The 21545-nt window shown below is 44.9% G+C and overlaps 1 protein-coding gene across 1 annotated transcript; it reads right to left on the bottom strand.

The window, feature by feature from the left end:
• Window positions 1–1011: 1011 nt before the first annotated feature.
• On the bottom strand, window positions 1012–21164 carry acap1 (ArfGAP with coiled-coil, ankyrin repeat and PH domains 1). Its single transcript, XM_069672035.1, has 23 exons — window positions 20631–21164; window positions 16916–16973; window positions 14970–15089; window positions 14488–14541; window positions 14228–14286; window positions 13386–13569; window positions 12698–12742; window positions 12459–12554; window positions 9216–9290; window positions 9021–9133; window positions 8892–8943; window positions 8714–8814; window positions 8353–8464; window positions 7990–8210; window positions 7838–7907; window positions 7583–7677; window positions 5186–5379; window positions 5023–5073; window positions 4765–4943; window positions 4487–4596; window positions 3457–3567; window positions 3316–3377; window positions 1012–1583 (listed from the first exon to the last, which is right to left on the bottom strand). The coding sequence occupies exons 1-23, from the start codon at window positions 20681–20683 to the stop codon at window positions 1486–1488; spliced, it is 2313 nt and encodes a 770-aa protein (XP_069528136.1). The 5' UTR covers window positions 20684–21164; the 3' UTR covers window positions 1012–1485.
• Between the last annotated feature and the right edge of the window lie 381 nt (window positions 21165–21545).

Raw genomic sequence — 21545 nt, 5'->3', positions numbered from 1 at the left:
GACTTTGATGAGGGCCAAATTGTGACGACTACACGACGGAGTCAGAGCATCTCCAAACCTGCAGCTCTTGTGGGGCGTTCCCGGGTCCAGTACCTGCCAGAAGTGGTCCACCAAGGGAGCGGAGGCTGGCCTGTGTGGTCCCATCCAACAGAAGAGCTACTGAAGCTCAAACTGCTGAAAAAGTTACTGCTGGTTCTGATAGGAAGGTGTCAGAACACACAGAGCATCACAGTTTGTTGTGTATGGGGCTGCGGACATGGCTGACCCCCGTCTACCACCGAAAGTGCCTACAGTGGGCATGTCAGCATCAGAGGTGGGCCACGGAGCGATGGGAGAAGGGCGCCTGGTTTGATGAGTCACCTTTTCTTTTACATCATGTGGATGGCCAGGTGCGTGTGTACCTGGGGAAGACAAGGCACCAGGATGCACTATGGGAAGAAGGCGAGCCGGCGTAGGCAGTGAGATGCTTTGGGCAATGTTCTGCTGGGAAACCTTGGGACCTGTCGTCCATGTGGATGTTACTTAGACACGTACCTGAACATTGTTGCAGATGTTCATGGAAACGGTGTTCCCTCTTTCAGCAGGACAACGCGCCCTGCCACACTGCACAAACAGCTCGGGAATGGTTTGAGGAACACGACGAGTTCAAGGTGTTGACTCGGCCTCCAGATTCCCCAGATCTCGATCCAATGGAGCGTCTGTGGGATGTGCTGGACAAACCAGTCCGATCCATGGAGGCCCCACCTCGCAACTTTAAGGATCTGCTGTTCATGTCTAGGTGCCAGATACCTCAGCACACCTTCAGAGGTCTAGTGGAGTCCATATCTCGATGGGACAGGGCTGTTTTGGGCTTACACAATATCAGGCAGGTGGTCATAATGTTATGGCGGATCGGTGTATAAGCTCAACTAGAAGACGATGGCGCCCTCTGCTGGGGAGTTGTTCTTCAGCACATTACAGCAGTTGCACATCATTAAAAAGAAGAACATAGACTTGTTTTGTATTGGGATTTATTTGATCATGATACAAATCTCAAGTACCTTAAACAAAACACGTGTCTAAAAAGGTAAAAATCTGTGTTCATAAAAGTTTAATAGAAGACATAAAATTCACTCTTTCCATTTTCACTTCTTCTTCATGTAACAGCTCAACAGAAATTACAAAGGAACATAAAAACAGCTAAAAAAACACTTTACAGGTGTGACGAGGAGACGCTGGCCGAGTGACGCGTTACCGTCTGCTTCACATAAACACACCTCACGCTGCTTCTTCTCCCACTCGGACACGATTGTTCTGCTCTGACGTGCTCGCACAAAGAATTCACTGTCCCCTCTGAAGTCAACACCAGCTGAGCTATGACTGAACATGTGGCAGGCAGCCAGGGATAACCGTGTGTGTGTGTGTGTGTGTGTGTGTGTGTGTGTGTGTGTGTGTGTTGTTTTCTACATGTGTGTTAGGAGTGTGAGCGGTACGATCGGCGGCTGGTTAAGATTTGGGGTCTGCGCTGCGGCGCTTGAGCTTCTCGGGGTTGTTCGAGGCCATGTGGGAAAAGTCTCTGAAGATGTCCTGGTAGGTTTCATCGCCTGGGAAAAAACCACAGAAGAAGAAATTAGCCTTTTAAACAGTTAAGAAGCGAATCATTCCCATCTCTCTTTCGGAGCACATCCTCCGCTCTAACGAGACACATCTGCGTTCAATCCACAACATCTGCCATCCTCATTCTGAGACGGTCTTAATGGCTGCCAATCCACCAGCTATTTCCTGAACACATTTAAAAGTTGTAGCCCTAAAGCGGCAAGCATGCAACTTGAACGAACATGCACATGCACTTTACCTCTCGGTTTGCAGTAGGTGGCACACTGCACAAGCAGATGAGACCAGCCGGACGTCTCAGCGGGGGCAGACGACAAAGAGGACACACAGTGATAAAGCACAGCACGTCAGATACTGACCAGCAGTCGTTTGCAGACACAAAGCATCACGTTTCCATTCCTTCATGAGCGGATTGACTGAACACAGGATGTGGACTGAAAGGGCAGTCATGAAAGAATGGAGTTTGCAGCTTGAAAAGGAGACAAAAACCCACTGCTCCTGGACCCTCACTTACAGCATCAATACACATAAAAGTGTGTTAAATGTAACAGAGTTCAAACTATTCACAGAATAGTGGAAGAAAAATGTCCTTGAGAACCAAACCCAACATTGACTTCAGTACACACTGTACAAACAGTATAGAAAACATCCCATATATACATAATCTATTATATAAACATTTCCTAACATTAGAAACACCCACAGATACTGTCCATATCGACGTTTTTGGGTTCCAAAGTGCAGCATGATGTGCGTTTGTATTCAAAGTGCTAGAAAAGAAAAAGTCTTTCACATACTCGGAGATCTGTTTCCACTCTCGCCCTTCTCTTCGTACCCTGTTTCTCTGTTTACAGCTTTTTATGCTCCCTCAGCAACTTTTCCCTTTTTTTGTGCTCTCAGAAATGATGACGCATGTTTCCTTGACCGAAAAGCCGGGATAATCTCTCCGCAGATGCTGCAGATAAACATCACATGACGCTTGCAAAAACCAGCGATTTTCTGAACGTCACAAAAACATCTTTTTCTCGTGTAGCTTAAAGAGGGGGTATTATGCTGTTTCACATTTTAAGACATGTGTTACAATGCTGGATGTCCAGACTAAACGTGGGTGAAGTTTCAAATCTGTAGGTCAAAGTATGTTGGAGTAATCCCCTGCTAAAGTGTCTCAAGCTGCTGTAAACGCCAGGTTTCAGACAGACTTCACTTTGTGACATCACCAAGTGGAGGAACTCTATATTTGGGCGTCTGCCTGAGACACAGCAGAGCTTCCAACCCCTGGCACAGCTCAAGGACACGCCCACCCAGCAGCTCAGTCTGCCTCTGACATTTTTTTGCCCCTCCACCAGTTGCTCGTCCAGTTGGCCAATCAGAAGAAAGCGGGCTTGTGGGGGCGGGGTTTCTTAAAGAGACGGACTGAGGCTGTTTCGTGGCCTGCACAGAACACCAGTGTGAGAAAAATGTGTTTTTATTTAACTGTAAATTATGCTAAGCTAGTCCACAGGTATCACAGAGTGAAAGCGTTGAATTAGCATAATACGCCCCCTTTAAAAACAAGCTCCCTGTCTCTTGTCTCGGGATGTTTCCACCCTCACTGATCACTCTGCCCCCCCAAAGCCCACCCACTTATGTGGTTCTTAATCGCCTGCAGGCTCTTTCTCGTGTGGGCCAACCCGCCTCCTGTCCCGCCCATTAACCCCCCAGACCCCTGCCCCCCTGTTTGACCTGATTGGCCAAACGCTCCGTCCATCTCCCGCATCTCCTTGTTCATCTTGGCGATCCGCAGCCTGAAAAACAAAGGAGGTGAGTTGTTATTGACAGGTTGTCATCGTCCTTCAGGAGGTTTTTCTCGTCTTAAACACTCACAAAGTGACGATGTCGGCGTTGGCGTTGTCCACAGCGATAGTTATGGGGTCTTTCTGGTTCTTGTCTCTGGCGTTGTAGTCTGCGCCCCGCTTCAGGAAGAGACACACCAACCTGGGAAAGAGACACATATAAAGAGTGTGTGAATACTGGAGCAAAGGGCCAGAGCTTAAGTCTTAACAAACGTCTTAGTCGCCATTCTTTGTTTCGGTTGTGTTTATGCTTGTGATTGGCTGCCATGTAAGAGCAAGGGGGGTGGAGCCTGTCCGAGCTGTCATCGGGCGAGAGGCGGGGTTACACCCTGACACACTGACAGCCTTTCACGCTCACACTCACACCTACGGGCAAAATTTAGAGTCGCCAACGAACCTAACAAGCATGTGTTTGGGCTGTGGGAGGAAGCCGGAGTACCTGGAGGGAACGACTCACGAACCTTGTAGCTGTGAGGTGACAGCGCTAACCGCTGCACCCTCGTGTCTATAATGTGACCATGGTGAGGTGAGATAAAAGCCTGAACCTGCCTCATCTTCCTGTTAAGCAGCACAGGCAGGTTTGGCTACATGTTATCTTCCCTTCAGTTTACCAGATAAACAGCTCAGGTTATCGAACTGCTAAAAAGCTCCAGCGGGCGACTCACTCTGAAATGAAACATTTCCAATCCGCACCTTTAAATCACGTCAGCAGCACAAAGATGCTTACAGACAAAAACCTGTGAGAAGTCTTCATTCTGTGATTCCAGAGACTCTTTTGTGTTCCGCCTCGATTCATCACTTCCTTAGTGCTGAGACGTCTCGCTACACACAACACCGTGCTGCCATTAGAGGGGACGGAGTGAATCTATGCAGCTCTTTAATGGTTCTGGGCGCCGTGCCCGAAGGCTTAAGTGGATTTTCTTTGAGTGTGTTTATAAGAACTGTCTTTATTTCTCTGCCTGAGAAGCCGACCTTTGTCCGTGTCTAATTCTGTTACTGTAATGCTGTGATAATCTATTAGTCTGATTCATGTCTCTGATGTCTGAGCAGGTGAGTCCTACCCGGTGTGACCCAGGATGGTAGCGTGGTGCAGCGGCCCCCTCCCGTTGCTGTCCGCCTGGTTGACGTTGGCTCCGTTCTGCAGCAGGAACTCGCAGGCAGCCAGGGCGTTCTGGTGAGACAACAGGAACATGTGAGCGGCCATTCATGCCTAAACAGGCTAACACAAAGCATGCTAGCGGCTCCTAAAGGCTGCAAACTAGAGGAGGTCAGGAGGTCATCAAAACCATCCTCTGGGGGTCGTAAGTACTATAACGTGTTAAGTGAAAGCTCTCCTCACAGCTGAGACAGCCTGTATGAGCGGCGTGCTGGAGTCCTCGGCCCCGTTGACCCAGTTGACGTTGGCTCCGTGGGCCAAAGCGTCGGCCATGACGGGGAAGTTCTGCAGGGCCGCAGAGCGGTACAGCAGCGCCCCCGGGTGAAGGCCGCTCAGATCCTCCTCCTCGTCCTCGTCCAGATCTGAGGAGAACAGAGGGGTCATTTGATGTTTTACAGAGGTCTTTTTTGTGCGTCAGTGTGTGTAAAAGTTTTGTCTCACCTTTGTGGAAGCCTAAGTTGTTCTTTTGGCCGAGGTCACTGGGGGTCAGACCTGAGGGAAGAGAGAGACGGTTACTGGTTCATCCTGCAGACGGCAAAAGAGGGAAGTTTTGCTGGATGACCAAGTCTGAGGATTTTGTGTGCTCCTGTGTCTCAGCGTTTACCTGTGACTCGAGGCAGAGTGGCTCGGTTCGGTTTGGGTTTAAGCGCCGGTCGCTGGGCGGTCCGGTCCTGCGTGCCCGTTCGGTTCCTCCTGGCGCTGGACCGCCTCAGCAGGGGGTTCCTGCCCGTCTCAGGCAGCTTCTGGATGAACTTCTTCTCCACGTACTTCGACCGGATCCAGGACTCCTTGTCTCCTCTGAGGGGACAGACATGACGGATCAGACGGGCACAGAGAAGATGTTTCTCCTGCAATCTTTTCTCACATCACCAAACAAAAGGAGACCACATGCAGGGCTGCGTTTGTCAGGATGTTTCTGGCTTCACTCGCCCTCACTGTGACTCAACAGCTTGCTTGTGCAGCTGTGAGAGAAGAATGCTAACACATGCCCCTGAGGCGCTCAGCGTCTTTTAATGAAGCCATAAATTCAGATAAGCAGAGCTCCATTTAGGGCTTGAAATGCCTCTCTTCTTTACGATGTAATTACAGCAGAAATGTAAGCTCCCAACATCCAAACGTTTGTCTGCTGCGTGTTATGAGGATGGACAATGTTCAAGAATGTGCGACCAAACAGACAAAACTGAAAGCTCATGCTGCGGGACGCATGCAGCCTCACGGCGAGTTTCCGGCTTCAGTCACAATGTTAACCATGTGTGTCGTGTACCTGTGGCACTTCCTGTCTGCTGTGACACAACACGGGGAGAGAAGAGGAAGTCAGAAAATAAGTCTAGTGAGAGTTGCTGATATAATCATCTGTACACCACAGAGACGTTCGCAGCGTGTACATTATTCAAACTTAAATAAAATACGTCTGTTGACATACAGTGAGGTTTTAGTCAAACCATCACACATGTGTTGTGTAGTCCATCTCTAGTACCCTTACCAACTTACACATCACAACTCATTGAACAAAGTGTGATCATATTTCAGGATATCAGGATATTGAAAGTTGTATTTTTCCACCAGAAGTTGACCTGGATGCTCTGAAGTTTAATCTGCACTTTTACACTTTATATTGAGACAATATTCTCATCATCAAGGCCACATCTTCCTTTCAGGAATTTGGGGTAAAATTCAGCTCAAAGGAAACAAATAAAGTGGACAGAAAATAAAAGGCAAGTGATGTGGAGTGAATTTTAGTTCCTTCTTTGATAACGCAATTACATTTCTCATGAATTAAAGGGCCACTCCACCAATTTAGCATTGCACCTCCACACAGTTAGGGACGCTTTAAAATAAGGGTGGTCAATATCGAAGGAGCAAATATACAGATTTTTACTCTCTGGTCGGGGTCGAAAAGGCCTGTGTCCACTAACAGGGTTTTTTTCAACACCTATTTTCTATACAAAACCATTGTCGTTGCACACTCAGTTAAAAATAGTTCAACTTTTGGAACAGCGCCGCGCTCCTCAATGTCACTTCTCTCTCACCGGCCAATCAAAATCAAGAAGGGGCGGGACTTCCAATGGCGGAGGAGAAGCTAATCCTTTGTTTTTCTTTGAGGGTACAATTGACCCTTCGTTAAGCCACTCTCTAGAACAGCCCATGTCCAATCCTACACTAGCAACCGTAACTAGGCGCGTGCACGCTGTCCGACAGCAGGTTTAGAGGGGGGTGTCATATTTTACACTTTTCTAAAACCAAAAACTTAAGAGGAGAGATGTCGGACATGGATTAAAGATTGTGACCTCACTTGCAACTTAATCCAACGCAGGTCAACAAAAACTCCTTCGTTAGTTCCAAGGTAAGACGCTAACTAACTTGACTAGGTTAGCACGTTAGCAAAAACACCCGGCTGACAGATTATATTCTGGATGTAACTTTCAAATGCGTCCTTTCTGTCGACTTCCCTCTGACATTTGGGAACTATTTTTCCAGAAATGTGCTGTTATTTCCCTTGGAACATCTCTCACTGTTATGGTAGAAAACGCCATAATATTTACATGCCGGTGGGAAAGCTTGACAGGCATAGCAACAGTAACCAAGGAGGGTGGGGCTTAGCGAACGGTCAGTTTCCTTGTCTAGAGCTGCTGCTAAAGCCAGGACACGATTCCTGTCTGTTGTTTTATGTTTTCTTTGTCAAGTTAAATAAAAGCAAATATTAAGCACACAGAGCGATTTAACGGTCACTGCCGAGGGAAGCGGAAGTGCTGCCAGACAACTTTAGTAACCTAGCAACAGTAAGCGCCGGTGAGAAGTGCTCTGAAATTGAGGTGAACGCCATTAGTGGACACAGGTCCTCCTGAAATAACTGGTCCTCCTACATTTCCCATAATGCAACCCTAATCATCTTTTCCTTTGATCTTCTTTCCCTTTCAGATGTTCCGAACTCCATTCCCCTTGATTCCAAAAAAAAAAGAGGTATGAGTATGATTTATGTTGGTGTTGTTTGTTTGCTTACCTGGGGCTGGAGGGGTGTGGCTTCTTGATGGTGATCTCATCAATCCGCGCCTCGTAGATCCTGTTGATTACTGTGTTTCCTAATTCACACATCAACTAAAAGAGGCAGAAATAAGAACAACGTGAATCAATGTTTTTGAGCTCTATTTGGAGAGTTAACATTACATAATATATGACATAATCTTTGCAGTCAGTGGAGCTCTTTGCGATCGTAATAATGAGGTTTGTAGCTGCTGCAGTTAAAAGGTTAAATTACCTTAATGAGCTCCGGCTCCCAGGAGTCCAGAGTGAGGGAGCGCACTTTGGAGAAATGGACGCCCAGGCTCCTGTTGGAGGAGGAAATCATTAGAGCTAATGTTTCCGGACAATTGTGTGTCTCTCTTTGTGTGTGTGTGTGTGTGTGTGTACCTGTGTATCCCAGAGCAGATGATGCAGAGCGTGATGCCCAGGTTGATGGAGGCCCAATCAGGACCCGGCTCCCCGCAGTCGCAGCACAGCTTGTTCCCGGGGATCGCCTGAACCTCCTCCAGCGCCTTGAAGCCGGCGTTCTCCTGATCCGCTCCTCCTCCTCCTCCCCCTCCCCCGCCTCCTCCCAGAGTGCCCGGCGACACGGAGCTGCAGCGCTGCCTCTGTAAACCGCACAGACACACAGGAATGAGGAGACGCACACAAAGGCAACTTCAATGTATCTGCTCGGATTCAACTCCCACTGATATGGAACATAGTGTGTGTGTGTGCGTGTGTGTGTGTGCGTGTGTGTGTGTGTCTCACTGGGCTGTGTGGGTCCTCTCTGTGCTCCTGAAAGGCTGAGGCGATGCTGTTTTGGACGGCGCTGATCCAAGCCTGCTGCAGCCTCTCTGAGTCCGCCTGCAACAAACAACACCTACACACACACACACACACACACACACACACACATACACCGTTATCACCTCATGGCTCTGTACATGAGAAATGAACTTGGACAAATTCTCGTAACCGCCCCCCTTCTCTTCTCAGCATGACCAACACTTTAATCCTCACACTTATGCTGATGAAATATTCACCACCATCACCTAAACACACGTATGCATGTATGCAAAACATTCCCCTACACACACACACACACACACACACAAATGCTAACACTCACTTTGACGGGGAGACCACTTCAAAGCAAAACCGCCTCTCGTTTTCAGCACTGGGCTTCACTGTGCAAAGACGCAAGTCCTCCACCACGACGGTGGGCTGGTCCTGACAGAGAAGCAGAATGCATGTCGTTATGTTGTTGTTAAGATTTAATAAAATAGTGACATTGATTAAAAATCTACCTTGAATTTCTTCTGATAAACCAGCTGATTTTTCTGGATTGAAAACCAGCGTCTGAGGGGGGGAGACATGAAGAGGTCATAAAGTGAAGAAGAAAAGACGCACGCAGCAAACTGTGGGTAAACACGCACCTGCTCCACGTCTTGAAGGCGTTGCTGGCTCTCTTGTAGAGGTATCCCTCCATGGCGATGCCGTTAGATGCGTCTGCATTGAAATCCATGATGGAGTCATCGTAGGACACATCCTGGAGATATATACAAGTCACTTCATGCCACAAAAACGACTTCATTCGACAGTTATTGTTGAATAGTGTGAGGAGGTTGTACCTTTTTCTTGATTGCAGCGTGTCTTTGCTCCATGTCCCGTTTCTCTCGAGCCGAGTTTAGGACAAACTTTGTGTGCTGTCAGAACAGAAACACTGAAGTCAGTCTCCAGACATCCTTCCAGTACCTACACCACTTATCCTGTTCAGGGTCGTGGGAGCCTGGAGCCTACCCCAGGGCTGACACATAGACCCAGACAACCTTTAACCCTCACATTCACACTCATGAGCAATTTTAGAGTCACCATGTCTTTGGACTGAGCATGCACCGGGAGAACACTCCACACAGAAAGGCCCCCTGCATCCGAACTGGGATTTGAACTAGGAACCTTCTAGCTGTGGGGCGACAGCACTGACCCCTGCTCCGCCGTGCAGCCCGTCTCCAGACATGAATATTGATTTTCAATTTGTTTTATAACAATCCTTATAATGCATTTCAGCCAGTAAAGCTGTCTTTAGGATGTCAACATCAGCAGCTCAAAAGATCTGAAATCTAAAAGTTAAACAGGAAATGACACAGCAGCAGGCTGATTATGAAGCTGTTGGCTTTAAGCTACGTCCATATTTGGGCTTTTACATTTATTAATCAGCAACTAAAAACGTTGCATTGAAAAAGTGGGACTTAAAAATGAGGAAATGAGTACAGAAAATAAGAGACTGAGAAATGAAAACCTCTTCTGGAAATGTAATAAAAAGATTTAATTGTTGAAACGTTTCACTTCTTTAATGTTTTGCTTCGTCTCTAACGTGCTTGTCTCTGTGAGATCGACAGACGTGGACAGAGACGAACATGTCCAGGGTCTTTTTTTCTCTCCTGCAGACTTTGCTCTTCAGGAAACAGGATGTAGGAAGAGCTGAACCTCTTCCTATTTCCTGTGCCAGACTGATAAACAACACTGGTGGTTTCTCTTGCAGAGAGTCAGTTCAGTGTCCTTCATGTCTCTAGTCTGCTTATTCTCATTCCTGTCATTTCCTGTTGAAACAGGAAGAGCTTTGTTGTAGTATGATTCGGCCAAAGAACGCTGACAAATTCATTTCCTGTTTGAAATTCTTTAGATAAAGCAGAAACATGACAGTAACACTGCTGATGTTCACGGCTGCAAGAACAGATGTTCCAGTTTGGACAGCGAGGAACTAACACAGGCACGCACACGCACACACACACAGCCATTTGAAACATTTCCTGTTGTCACTCTCTTTTTCCTGTCATGATGATGGCGTGATGTCATCTTGTGACTCCTCCACCCTGATGCAAAAAACTCATCTGGTGCAATTTACCCCCCAAAAAATGTTTTTCTTTACATTTAAAATATCTCAACAATATCCTGCACGTCCTGCAACTTTTACATCAATTTCCCGTCTCATAAAATCTATGCAAAAATCCTGCATTGGGAACTTCCTTATGACAGACCACTAACTGTTGAAATCCCTTCCTTTCAGCAGTGACTCACTAACCAACTCTCTGCTTGTGTAATTTTACTTTTTCTAGAGGTGAGATGAGGCCAACTGTCCAACATTTCTCACAGTTTAGAAAAATGTACAAATGAAAAAAAAACACAAATGATCAAATCCTATGTGTCGCAAAAATACCTTTAAAGGACTTATGTCTCAGCAGGATCTAGAAAAACTGGTCAATGCATTTATCTTCAGCCGGCTCGATTACTGTAACAGCGTCTTTACAGAAATCAATCAGACAACTGCAGCTGATGCAGAACACTGCTGCTCGAGTCCTCACTAACACCAAGAAAGTAGATCACATCACTCCAGCTCTGAGGTCTTTACACTGGCTCCCTGTCTGTCAAGAAGAGACTTCAAAATACTACAGCTGGTTTACAAAGCGCTTAACGGTCAAGGGCCAAAATACATTTGTGATGTGCTTTAATAAACTATATTAATACATTTATTCTAATAACTATTCTAATTATTTATATCTGCACTGTAGCTTTTACTCTTATTTTTTAATGTCTTGTTTTATGATGTGTTTCTTTGCTTTTGTTGTTCTGTGTAAAGCACTTTGAATTGTCTTGTTGCTGAAATGTGCTATATAACTAAACTTGCCTTGCCTTACCTTTTTTTCTTGCAATACCGCCGTTAAACATCTGCATCATTAATGATGAGACAGAGCAGCAGATACCAACAATACAGAGGCCCTTTCATCAAAGCATTGGGGCTTGTGTCCTCTCACCCACCAATCAAGATCAAGAAGGGGCGGGACTTATGATATCAACTTTGTCAACAACAATGGCGGAGGAGAAGCTAAGTCTTTCATTTTTTCGAGGGTACAGTTTCGAGGTGTAGAGCTGCTGCTAATGCCAGGACACGATAAGAATGTCCGTGAATAAAATCAAACATAAAGCATACAGAGCGATTTAAAACAGACGTTAAACGGTCACTACCAACGGAAGCCGAAGTGCCGCCGGACAACTTTCGTCACCTAGCAACAGTCAGCACCGGTGAGAAGCGCTCCGAGATTGAGGTTGTGGGCGGGATTTTCAGCTCATTTAAGCAGTGTTCAATGGAGTTTTGTGAACAGATTAACCAAACATTTGGAAAATATGCTAAATTGCTTAGAGCAAGATGAGAAGAGCAATAACGCTCTATAGTCTGTAAGCTAATCATGATGCTAGAGCTAGTGATAAGTCATTTTTAGCAGACTCGAAACCGGGAAACAGCTAGCCTGTTCCTTTCCAAAGTTAAAAAAAGTGACACAACCAGCACTTATAGCTCTTAATAATTAAAATTAGGTATATTTCTAACCTTTAAACACGGCTGGGTTAGCTTTTTCTCCTGCTTTCAGTCTTTTTCAATGCTAATCCAACTGTCACCAAGGAAGACATTTCACAGAATTTCTTTATTTTGAATATAATTGATTTTTATCATTCCATATATTATGTTTTTTACTGTAATATCTCAAGATAAAAACAGCAGATAGCAAAAAGTGTATCTTGATTATTACATCCTCTTGCTACCACATTTTTAGTACACTTAGGTGCTCATATCTAGTTATTGCAATATATTTAGGCAGCCATATTCACTTCCATTGACTCTTACCAAGCACTTACACAAAGCTAACATAAAGCTAAGTGTCTCTTCATCCTACCCAGCTGATATTTATTCTGCTACAATTTGCACAAAGTAATTTCTGTCATCGAACACCATGTTGTTACCTCACATGATCGCCACAACATTTGCGGCGCAAATAGAAAATTAAAAAGTAAATAAGAGTCAGCATCTAACACGCAGTTACCTCATCATTCAGCTTTCGTCGATACTCGTCCAGCTCTGACAGCGACTGGTGGCCATGTTGGAAGAACTGGGACTGGGCCTCCATGAGCGACAACATCTGACAGGAAGCACGAGTAAGCATTCATAACAACAGCTTTATTAACTTTATTAGCTTAAGTCACAACTTAATCTGTCGACTTTAAATGATCTGGACAACTGGTATAAAGAAAATAAACTTAAAGTAGGTCACTGTGAACTCACTGCCATCAAAATGTCCGTTTTCTTCTTGGCCTCAATGACATTAATCTGAAACAAAAGGAAGCAGTGGTTAGAGACGCAGTCATGTTTCCATAACCCTGCCGAACAAATTCTCTGGCCAAACTGTGGGAGCCGAAACCGCAAGTGTGGAGAGAAGCCCCGAGGCAAACCTGTTATCATTCCAAACAGCAGAAGCACAACAGTAATCAGACGTGCTGCTTTATCCAGGCTGGATTCACTGGTTCTGTGACGGGTGTTCCCTTCATGTTGTCCTTCAGGGCTTCGATCAGATTAAACGTGTTTTTCAGTCTGTTGGAAGGTCTCTGAACCTCCGCTGATGTGTTTGTTTTCTCACACATGCAGTCTAAGTTTAAGTGGAGCCTGTTTCAGCCTGCTTTTATTGAATTAAATTTGGTTTGCAGGCAGCCAGTAACACACAGATCACAGACATACACTGATGTCAGCAGAAATAACCAATAGTCAAGGATGTAGCAGCAATCAGATGTGAAGCAAAGCAGCAGTTCAAGCTAAAAATAGAAGCACGTCTACCATCCTGCTTCTGGAGTGAAAGACAAGATTAAGATCAAAGTCAGATATATAGAGATAAGCTTCTGTTGTGGCTCTGTTACATGGCGAGATTCAGCCTTTCAAAAGAAATATAAATGTTGTGAAACTTATTTGTTTTCCTCACCTCCAAGACATAATCCAACGCCTCAGACCGAAACGTCCTGCGAGCGTTGAGCAGAGCGTTGCTGGCCTCCTCCACTTCGTGTGGTTTCCCCCGGGGGGCCTGAGCGTTCTTCGCTAGCGTCCCCTCCAGGCACTCGCTGCCACGCTCGAACTCCTTACGCACATCCTTGAATCGACGGACATCTCTGCAAGACAGGAAGTTAAGAAAAGAGGTATGATTTGTTTATTGTCTTTCAGTATTTGTTCTTTATTCGGCAAATAAAACATGAAATTAGGCTGACAGATAAGTTAGCTAGCGTTAGCTTGTTTTGGGGAGCACTGGGTGATAGATACTGAAAGATACATTACAAATGGAGTCTATTGGAGCTATTTTTTAAAGATTTTGCCATATTTTCTACCTTTTTTTAACCCTTCAGTTTCATGTACCTCACTTGTAAGGGCTCAGAAGTTTGTATATTAGCACCGTTAAGTGTTAAGACACTGTGTTTAAAGCTAGCTTAATAAAACCCTCGTATGTGCGTTCCTGTTAGCCGTTTGCTAACAGACCTGCGAGCTCAGAGGTTTAAACCACATTCAAAATGTGTCACTGGCCAAAAATCCACCTTATCAGTCGTGTCACATGCTTTGAGACAGCCTCTGTCTAATGTAATCCCCCATATCATTCCTACTAATAAGAGCAGACTGCATGAATTAGTACGCGGGGGAGAAAAATAAAGGATTATAAGCCTCTAATATTCTTTTTTCTGTGCTTAATGGTTGGCAGAAGAGCCGGGGAGTGACTCAGTCTGAAGAGTGAAGGAATGGAAGAAACAAACAGGAAGGCCACAAAAGCAGCTTACTCACTCTTTGACAAAGTTCTGCAGCTTCGTTTTCACTGACTTCTGAGTGATCTCAATCACTTCCTAAAAGGGTAAAAGAGACGGTGACAGATCTGTCACAGTTAGCACAGATAACTGTTAAATGTCAACGTATTAGACAGCAGGCCGCAGCCCTGTTAGATCACACACTGCGTCTGATAAGCGTCGTGCCTGTGAATGGAGATTGTGTTGTAGAGACGTTAAATCAAAAGTAAGACAGACAGGCAGAGAGTAAGACAGACTCACCCCCTGTGCCTCCAAGATGATAGACAGCTTCTTGGAAAATTTGTCCAAACACTCCTGTAGGACAGACGTCAGTTTAGACTGCAGTTATGAAGCTACGCCATCGTTACATACACCACCTGAGAAACAATAGTCCTTCTTTTTGCTCTGTTTTTGTTCTCCGCCAACTTTGATTGAATTATTCGGCTCTTTAGCTGCTAAATGCTACCTAGCTAGTCACTCACAAGTCTAGCTAGCTGGTTGTAGCAGCATAAAGTGACCCTTGACCCTGAAGAGAGCTGATGCAGCAGATGTTTTGGACCTTAAATAATGAGCCGTCAAAATGCACATTTTAGTGAGTCAAATAAAACTAGTCGCTTCCAGATGTTCTTCAAAGTTAAATACCAGCACTTTCTTTAAAGGGACATCACAGAGGTGGAAAATGACGACACACGTGTATAAATAACTCCCTGACAATGACTGGAATGCGGCCGAGCCACTCTCACCTCCATCATGTTGTCCCCGGAGCAGTTCTGCCCCAGGTCCCGCAGGCCGTTGACGAAGCTCTTGCTGGTCTGGCAGTAAACTCTGCCCGCCTCCAGCATGGCCTGGCATTGTTTCACGAGCTGGAGGATAAAAACAGGCAGTCAAACACCTCCTGAACGCTCAGCGAGACACGCTTGGAATGACTAACGGCCGGCCATAACCAGTATGAATAATTAAGCTTAATGAGGAGTTATTCCAGGAGTCCACACATTAAGGCAATAACACAGCCAGAGTTGGAGGTTTTTTTAATTGCGTGTTCTGAATAAAGCCTGCAGCTACTGTTGAGGACTGGAGTTCATTAAAATGAACGATACCTGGAACACTCCTGGATGTTACAGGCTGGGTTTAGATTTTGAAGTTATTACACATTCAAAATCAAACATTTTATACAAGTACTTCTTAAAATGTTCTTGAGATGCGTTAGCTTACCTACATGTTTGCTAGCAGCTGCCTATTTACACATTCTCGAGCAGCATTATCACATTTGAAGTTGTACTTCTGGCCACAAAAAATCCATATTATCGCCTATTTTTTCTCGTCCAAAACTTACAATAATAACTGAGACTTCAGTTGCCACATTTTCTACTATGATCCCCAGCTGGTAGATAGCAAAGCTAGTTAGTTGCTAACCAGGCTAGCTGGCTGGTTGAGGCTCACAGTATTTCTTTGCTTGAGCCTGAAAAGAGGAGTGAGTGAACCTAAACAAAATGTTTTGGACTATAGGGCCAACATAAAGAGCTGAAACATTTAAAGTTTCATTTAGCAGAGTGACACTGCAGAGTTGGTCATAAGTTCTGTGGGTTTGTCACTACTGGTTTCCATTTCATCCTCTGTTAATGTAAAGTGTAAAGTGTAGTTGTGTTAATTTCTATTAATAGCAACTATACAAAAATATCCCAAACTTTACCTGAGATAAATAAAGATCAATGTATACTTTGATCTGACAGGTGTTGCCCTCCCGTGCGGGTGTTTCCACTCACTGTGCCCGATCAGACGTTTGCTGAGGACTGTGTGGGCGCTTACAGACTCTGCTTATATGTTCCTACATGGAGCCTCAGCGTTACATGCTCTTGAATGGACAGTAACTCAGGGTGGCATATGTTAGCTTATTTTGGCTATGTTAGCTACTGTTAGCTAACCTCGGCTAGGTAATGCTAAGTAACTGACATTTCTGAGTCAGTTGAATGACTTTGTGTCTCTTCTTGTGCTTCTGTTAAGGCTACATTTTAGCATTTAGAAAAAGTTACCTAGGGAGTAAACACACAACATACAGCCTGCTTATAAGATATGATGCATTGCTGTTGATTAAGCCGCCCAACAGTATGTACAAAGAAACACGTAGCTCCACCTTGACCAACTTTCAATAAAACTACTTCTCCTTTCAATAGAAATGTCTGGTTATCATGCAAACAGGGACATCTCTCTTTTTTTTTCAGACAGGGGGGTCAGAGTTCAGCGTCAGAGCAACATCACTTTTTTGGCTCGAGGGAAAGACGACAGCGGAGGGGCTTGAACCCAGTTTGTCCAGTTCTTCTAAATCTTTGCGTCTCCCTGCAGCCACAAGCGGGATTCTGTTTAAGTGAACGCTTTGTCTGAGTCTTTCTGCTACATTAACATGTTTTTTTAATAGATAAACACAAACACACAATAAGGAATACCAGTAAACAGTTTTGTATCAAAGCAGAACAAACAGCAGTTCTCTCTGTTTAAGGACAATACGATGGGGAAGCAGCACCTGCAGCTACTTCCTGCTGGCTGTCAGGTGAAAAATACCTCAACAACCGCCGCCCATCTCTCACTTCACCTCCTCCTCACATGAGGAGCATTCGTCCAGAAACAGCTGATCCCTGTCAGCGTGTGTTGCAGAGCAGTCACTCTAAAGCAGGTGTAGGTGCGTGTGTCTTACCTTGTCTAAGCGTGTCTCGAGGTCACTCACATCACTTTGGACCAGTTCGATTTCAGCTCTGAAAGACACGCAGACAAATATATGTTAAATGCCTGGGGTCAAAGGTCAATGTATATATACGTACAGTGACACTTTTTGCTTAAGGAGACAAGTCAGCGCCAAAAATACTGTCGATATACCAAAAGGTGAAGGTAGCACTGCGATGATGGAACAAACGCTCCAATAACCATCTACTGACTGAGCGAGCTGTTTGTCTTCTTACGTCACTTAGAAATCGAATGAGTCATAAAATGCTCGTATCACACTGCACCTGCACATTCAACACTTCCCATATGCACAAGCGAGAATCTACCCATTATTTAATACATTTACTGATTGATGAGAGACGGGGGGATTACTGTCTTACATTACAATGACTATTTAAAAGTCAGCGATGACTCAAACATCACTAACAAGTAAGTAATACCGTCAAAGACGCCCTCAGATGTTTACACACTGAAGACCTGAGGGGATCGATGTCTAGAAGATCAAAGAAGTACGTTTGGTGACATGCATGGGGAGAGAGGATTGTGAATGACGGTGGGTTGTGTTGTCAGCTGAGAGGTGCGACAGTAGATAAAGGGGGAGGCAATTATTCCCTGCCTGTGCTGCTCACCTGTCGTCTCCTCTGTGCTGCTCAGTTTCTCCCATGTTTGGCAACTTTTCAAGGTTTATACTGAGTAAAGTTTTCCCCCTTAATGCTGTTTGTAATTATACACGGTCTCTGTCATGTTGACTGTGTCGCTGCTGTTTTGTAACATCAAGCTCATGTGCCATTGTTGTTGGGTGAGTGAGGAAGCAGACGGTTCCCCCAGAAGGCGTCACCTTTGAGGGTTGCCAGGTCCGCGGTTTTCCTGCTGAATCGGGCTACTTTTTAAGTGTTGCCGCGGGTGGAAATGTTTGTCCGCTGGTTGGGTAGACCTGTTTAGCATGCAAATTACATGAATGATAGGCTATCTATGAATAGAAATCCTTCATTTTCAGTATTATTTTAGATGAAATCATTTATTTATACCCAGATCCTACCAAACAGACTCCAGATCATTCAGCGCTACACACAACGGACTGAAACGGAATCAAACAATGGATTGGACGTGTGGCTGGAGATAATACAAAAGCTTTTTGTTGGTACTGTATAACCGAGTTGTCCATGATGGATGCCAGTTTTGATAGCATCCCCCTCTCACCCACCTCTATGACCGTCTGAGTTTAATTAATCTGTGTATTTTATAATGCATTTGACAATGATAGCAATGCTGTTAGACTTTAAAAGCAGTGTATATGGTTTGACAGGGGTACATTTTGAGTTCTAGTATTGGGCTGGTTTTATTGGCCGTTGGGCTGGTTTTGTCACACAGACCTGGCAACCCTGCCTTTGACGTTCTCCTAATAATTAGCTCCCTTGGTAGTGGAGCGAGGTACGTATGTATCATTTTCCTTGGGATGTTTCTGGGATTTATTATCTTTGCACCTTACACAAGTTGATAATGAATTATTTGTTTGAATTTGAACAACCATTATTGCCTTGTCTAATGAATGTATTTATTTATTTATTTTTTTCTGTCTATTAAATTGTGGTTAATTGCATTTATGGATTTCATCGTACCTAAAATCTGAATGTGGAATTCGAGCAATAAAATGTAAGCACCAGTATGAAACTCTCCGCCTCGTTCATCGGGGCCAGCTACGAGGATGATTGGTCAAATTACGCAGCAATTGGCTGAAATTGCACGGTTGAGAAAAAGTTCAGTTGCTTGATTTTGCAAGAATTTGCAGGATTGCAACTTCCTGGAGGGACTGACTCCAATTTCAATTTTTTTTAATTTTACTATTTTTTCTTAAAGTTGGATTATTACCTTTATAAGTGTTCAAAATTTTACACAAATGTATACAACTGTTTTTTGCTTTTCTTTTATAATTTCAACAAAACAACAAAAATATTTGGCCCTGATTTGCCTCCGTACAATACGACACTTGCACTGCTACATCAAATAGAAAATTCCTTTGCATATTTTTTTAATTGAGCTTTTTATTCCCGGTCCTTCTGGGACCCTGAGCTCTGGAGCAGCATTAACACACAGAACAGAGCTTAAGTGTGCGCTGTCAGAGGGCCTGCAGATTGGGCCTTCTTGCAAGTATTCAGGCTGTACAAGCAAACATCCAACACGCTTGTTTCATATCAATACACTTTGTTCTGAGCACAAGCGCCGGGCTTGTCTGACCTCTCTCACACATGCACAGAAGCCCCCCAGAAGTCCTGTGCTCAGCCGGCTTGTTGGTTTTAGGCCTCACAGTCAGTATCATTCGTCTCTGCGCACACTAACAGCTCAGCCCTGTGGTTTCCGCTGCTTTCCACCGACAGTACAGAGAGACAGAGAGCGAGAGAGACAGAGGAAGAAAAAAAGAGGGGGGACTGAGCGGAGAGAGAAGAGAGGAGGGCCTGAGGAGACAGTAACTGTTTGTGTTTTCCGTGTTTGTTTGTGTCTGAGGTCATGTCCTCTTGGAAATACGACCAAATGACAAGTCGGCTCAGGAGAGAGAGGAGAGGAGAGGATGAGAAACGCCGTCAGGAGGCCACCGGAGAGGAAGGAGAGAATCATTAAAGAAGAATATATACGAGTGAGTCGGAAAGCAAATGAAGACAGAGCTGCAGCTGAGTTTCCGCCGTGGTTCTCCCCACAGAAAACACACTTCCTGTCTCCCCTGTTGATCACCTCAGCACATCTCGCCTCACTTCCTGTTGCCCTCCCACCTCGCGTTACCTTGCAACAGGAGGCAGCACATTTTAGCGACCGTCCTCAGCTGTTTTTCTCCTTCTCCTCTGTTTTCCTTCACGCTCTTATCTGTTTAACTGTGTTGTTGAGCCTCCCTCCCTTCTTTCCTTCCCTCTCCCTCTTTTCCTTCCTGACACGAGACCTTGCTGCCGTATAGCTGCCTCAAACTTTCCAGGCCTCACAAACTCAGAAAAAAAGAAAGAGTGAGGCTGCGGCTCGGGATTTTCAAACATGCCAGATCAGCTGGCGGAGACGACACCAGCCGCTGTGACTCAGGCAGGAGGCCAAGAACGATCAGGGGCACACCCAAGTTCTGCCCAACTCTCTCTGGAGCTGCTTGCAAAACCAAATTAGTGACACTTCCCTTTTGATTGGCACACCACATGTTGATTCGGTGTTGAAAGGAAAATGATTGTAGACTCAGTGTGACATACAGCAGAGCTACTCTGACAGTGCAGTTTGGAACTGAAGGGCCTTTATAGGCTTTAAAATGAGCTGAGATGTCAATAAAGTTTTTTACAAATACCTAAAATAGGCTGAATCTCAGTCAGCATCACTGTAACCTTTATTTATACACAATAAAGCATTTCTAAGGCTAATGTATGCGCTTCCTGTTCAATGACACATCAAAAGGCAGACCTGAGATCAGTGTCTCTTGCACTGACATGACCTCCGACCCTGAGTTAATGCTCATGGGAGACATTTAGTGCTTAAACACAGACATAAAGTTATTTTTCAGAGTCAGAAACGCTACAAACATGCAACATAAACCTTCACAAATTAATATAATTAAAGTTTGTTTTGCTTTTGTGTCACTTTAATGAGATTTAACCACATTTTTAAGCTCCAGAAAGGAAATAAACTATATTTTTTAAGCGAACAGGTGACAGTGAAACTCTTACCTGAACCGCGGAGAGTCTTTCAAACACTCCTCAAAGTCCAGCTTGACCGTCATCCCTCCGTTTGATCGCAGATATACCAACACTTAAACACTTGAATCCTCTCCTCGGAGCTGGAAGCGGACAGCTGACCTGACAAAGCAACACTGAATCTTCCTCTGTGTTAGCGCGTCACACCGGCAGCTCGACTCATTCTCCTCCTCGGACGGTTTTTCTTTCACGCGTATGATTTGTATTCCTCCCACGGCTCGTGCTGCTCACTTCTCCTCTCTGTTTAAAGGACACCGTGTGCCTGAGCTGAACCTCCTCTGTGGCACATCGGAGCCTGAAGGCGACTTGTCACCGCTTATGAATGAGCGCAGGAGGATGTTAGGTGCGTTATTACCATTTTATCCGGTAATTAAGAAGCAAGTTGTGGAGAGGATGCTGCAAAGTTTATTCGGCAAAATATCCTGATTGATCAGCGCGGATCGATAATCCCCAAAATGCGTGAAATCAAATCAGATGTCAGTCGGCGGGTTGGATGTTTCTCTCCAAGAGTGCCGACTGGAGTACTACTCACTCACTCTCTCTCTCTCTCTCTCTCTCTCTCTCTCTCTCTCTCCACACACACACTCACGAGGTCCAGCCCCCATCGCACACACTTCCGGGTTTCTTACTCATGGTAAAATGTGGTTTTGATGCAGCAAACTGCCCCAAATTAGAGGCTACGCTTAAAAGCCTCTAATATAAATTCTAGGTTAAATCTGCCAAGTGACATTAAATGAAAATACGCACTTTAATCAACTTTAATCTGACTCTGATATTTGAGTTTAATTTGAAGGCCATGTGGATGTTTTCTCCCCTCTCATTTGGTTTCTCCTGTAGCTGTTTGTGTGTTGGACATCTTCAGTTTCTGTGTACTGTACACGCTTCACG

Source organism: Semicossyphus pulcher, unplaced genomic scaffold (genome assembly GCF_022749685.1).
Source record: "Semicossyphus pulcher isolate SPU_LCO1_2020_fin unplaced genomic scaffold, fSemPul1.0.p SCAF_21, whole genome shotgun sequence".
In the NCBI taxonomy this organism is placed as follows: domain Eukaryota; kingdom Metazoa; phylum Chordata; class Actinopteri; order Labriformes; family Labridae; genus Semicossyphus; species Semicossyphus pulcher.
The sequence above is the reverse complement of the archived record's forward strand: the minus strand, read 5'-3'. Positions and strand labels throughout refer to the sequence as shown.

Bases quoted from the DNA above. Each gene is read 5' to 3' on its own strand.
- acap1 (XM_069672035.1), bottom strand. From the start codon at position 20,683: ATGACGGTCAAGCTGGACTTTGAGGAGTGTTTGAAAGACTCTCCGCGG. The intron at 7,678-7,837 runs GTAATTTAACCT...TGCCTCTTTTAG, and splicing joins GGGAGCCGGAGCTCATTAAG to TTGATGTGTGAATTAGGAAA. The intron at 5,380-7,582 runs GTAAGCAAACAA...CTGTCCCCTCAG, and splicing joins CCACACCCCTCCAGCCCCAG to AGGAGACAAGGAGTCCTGGA.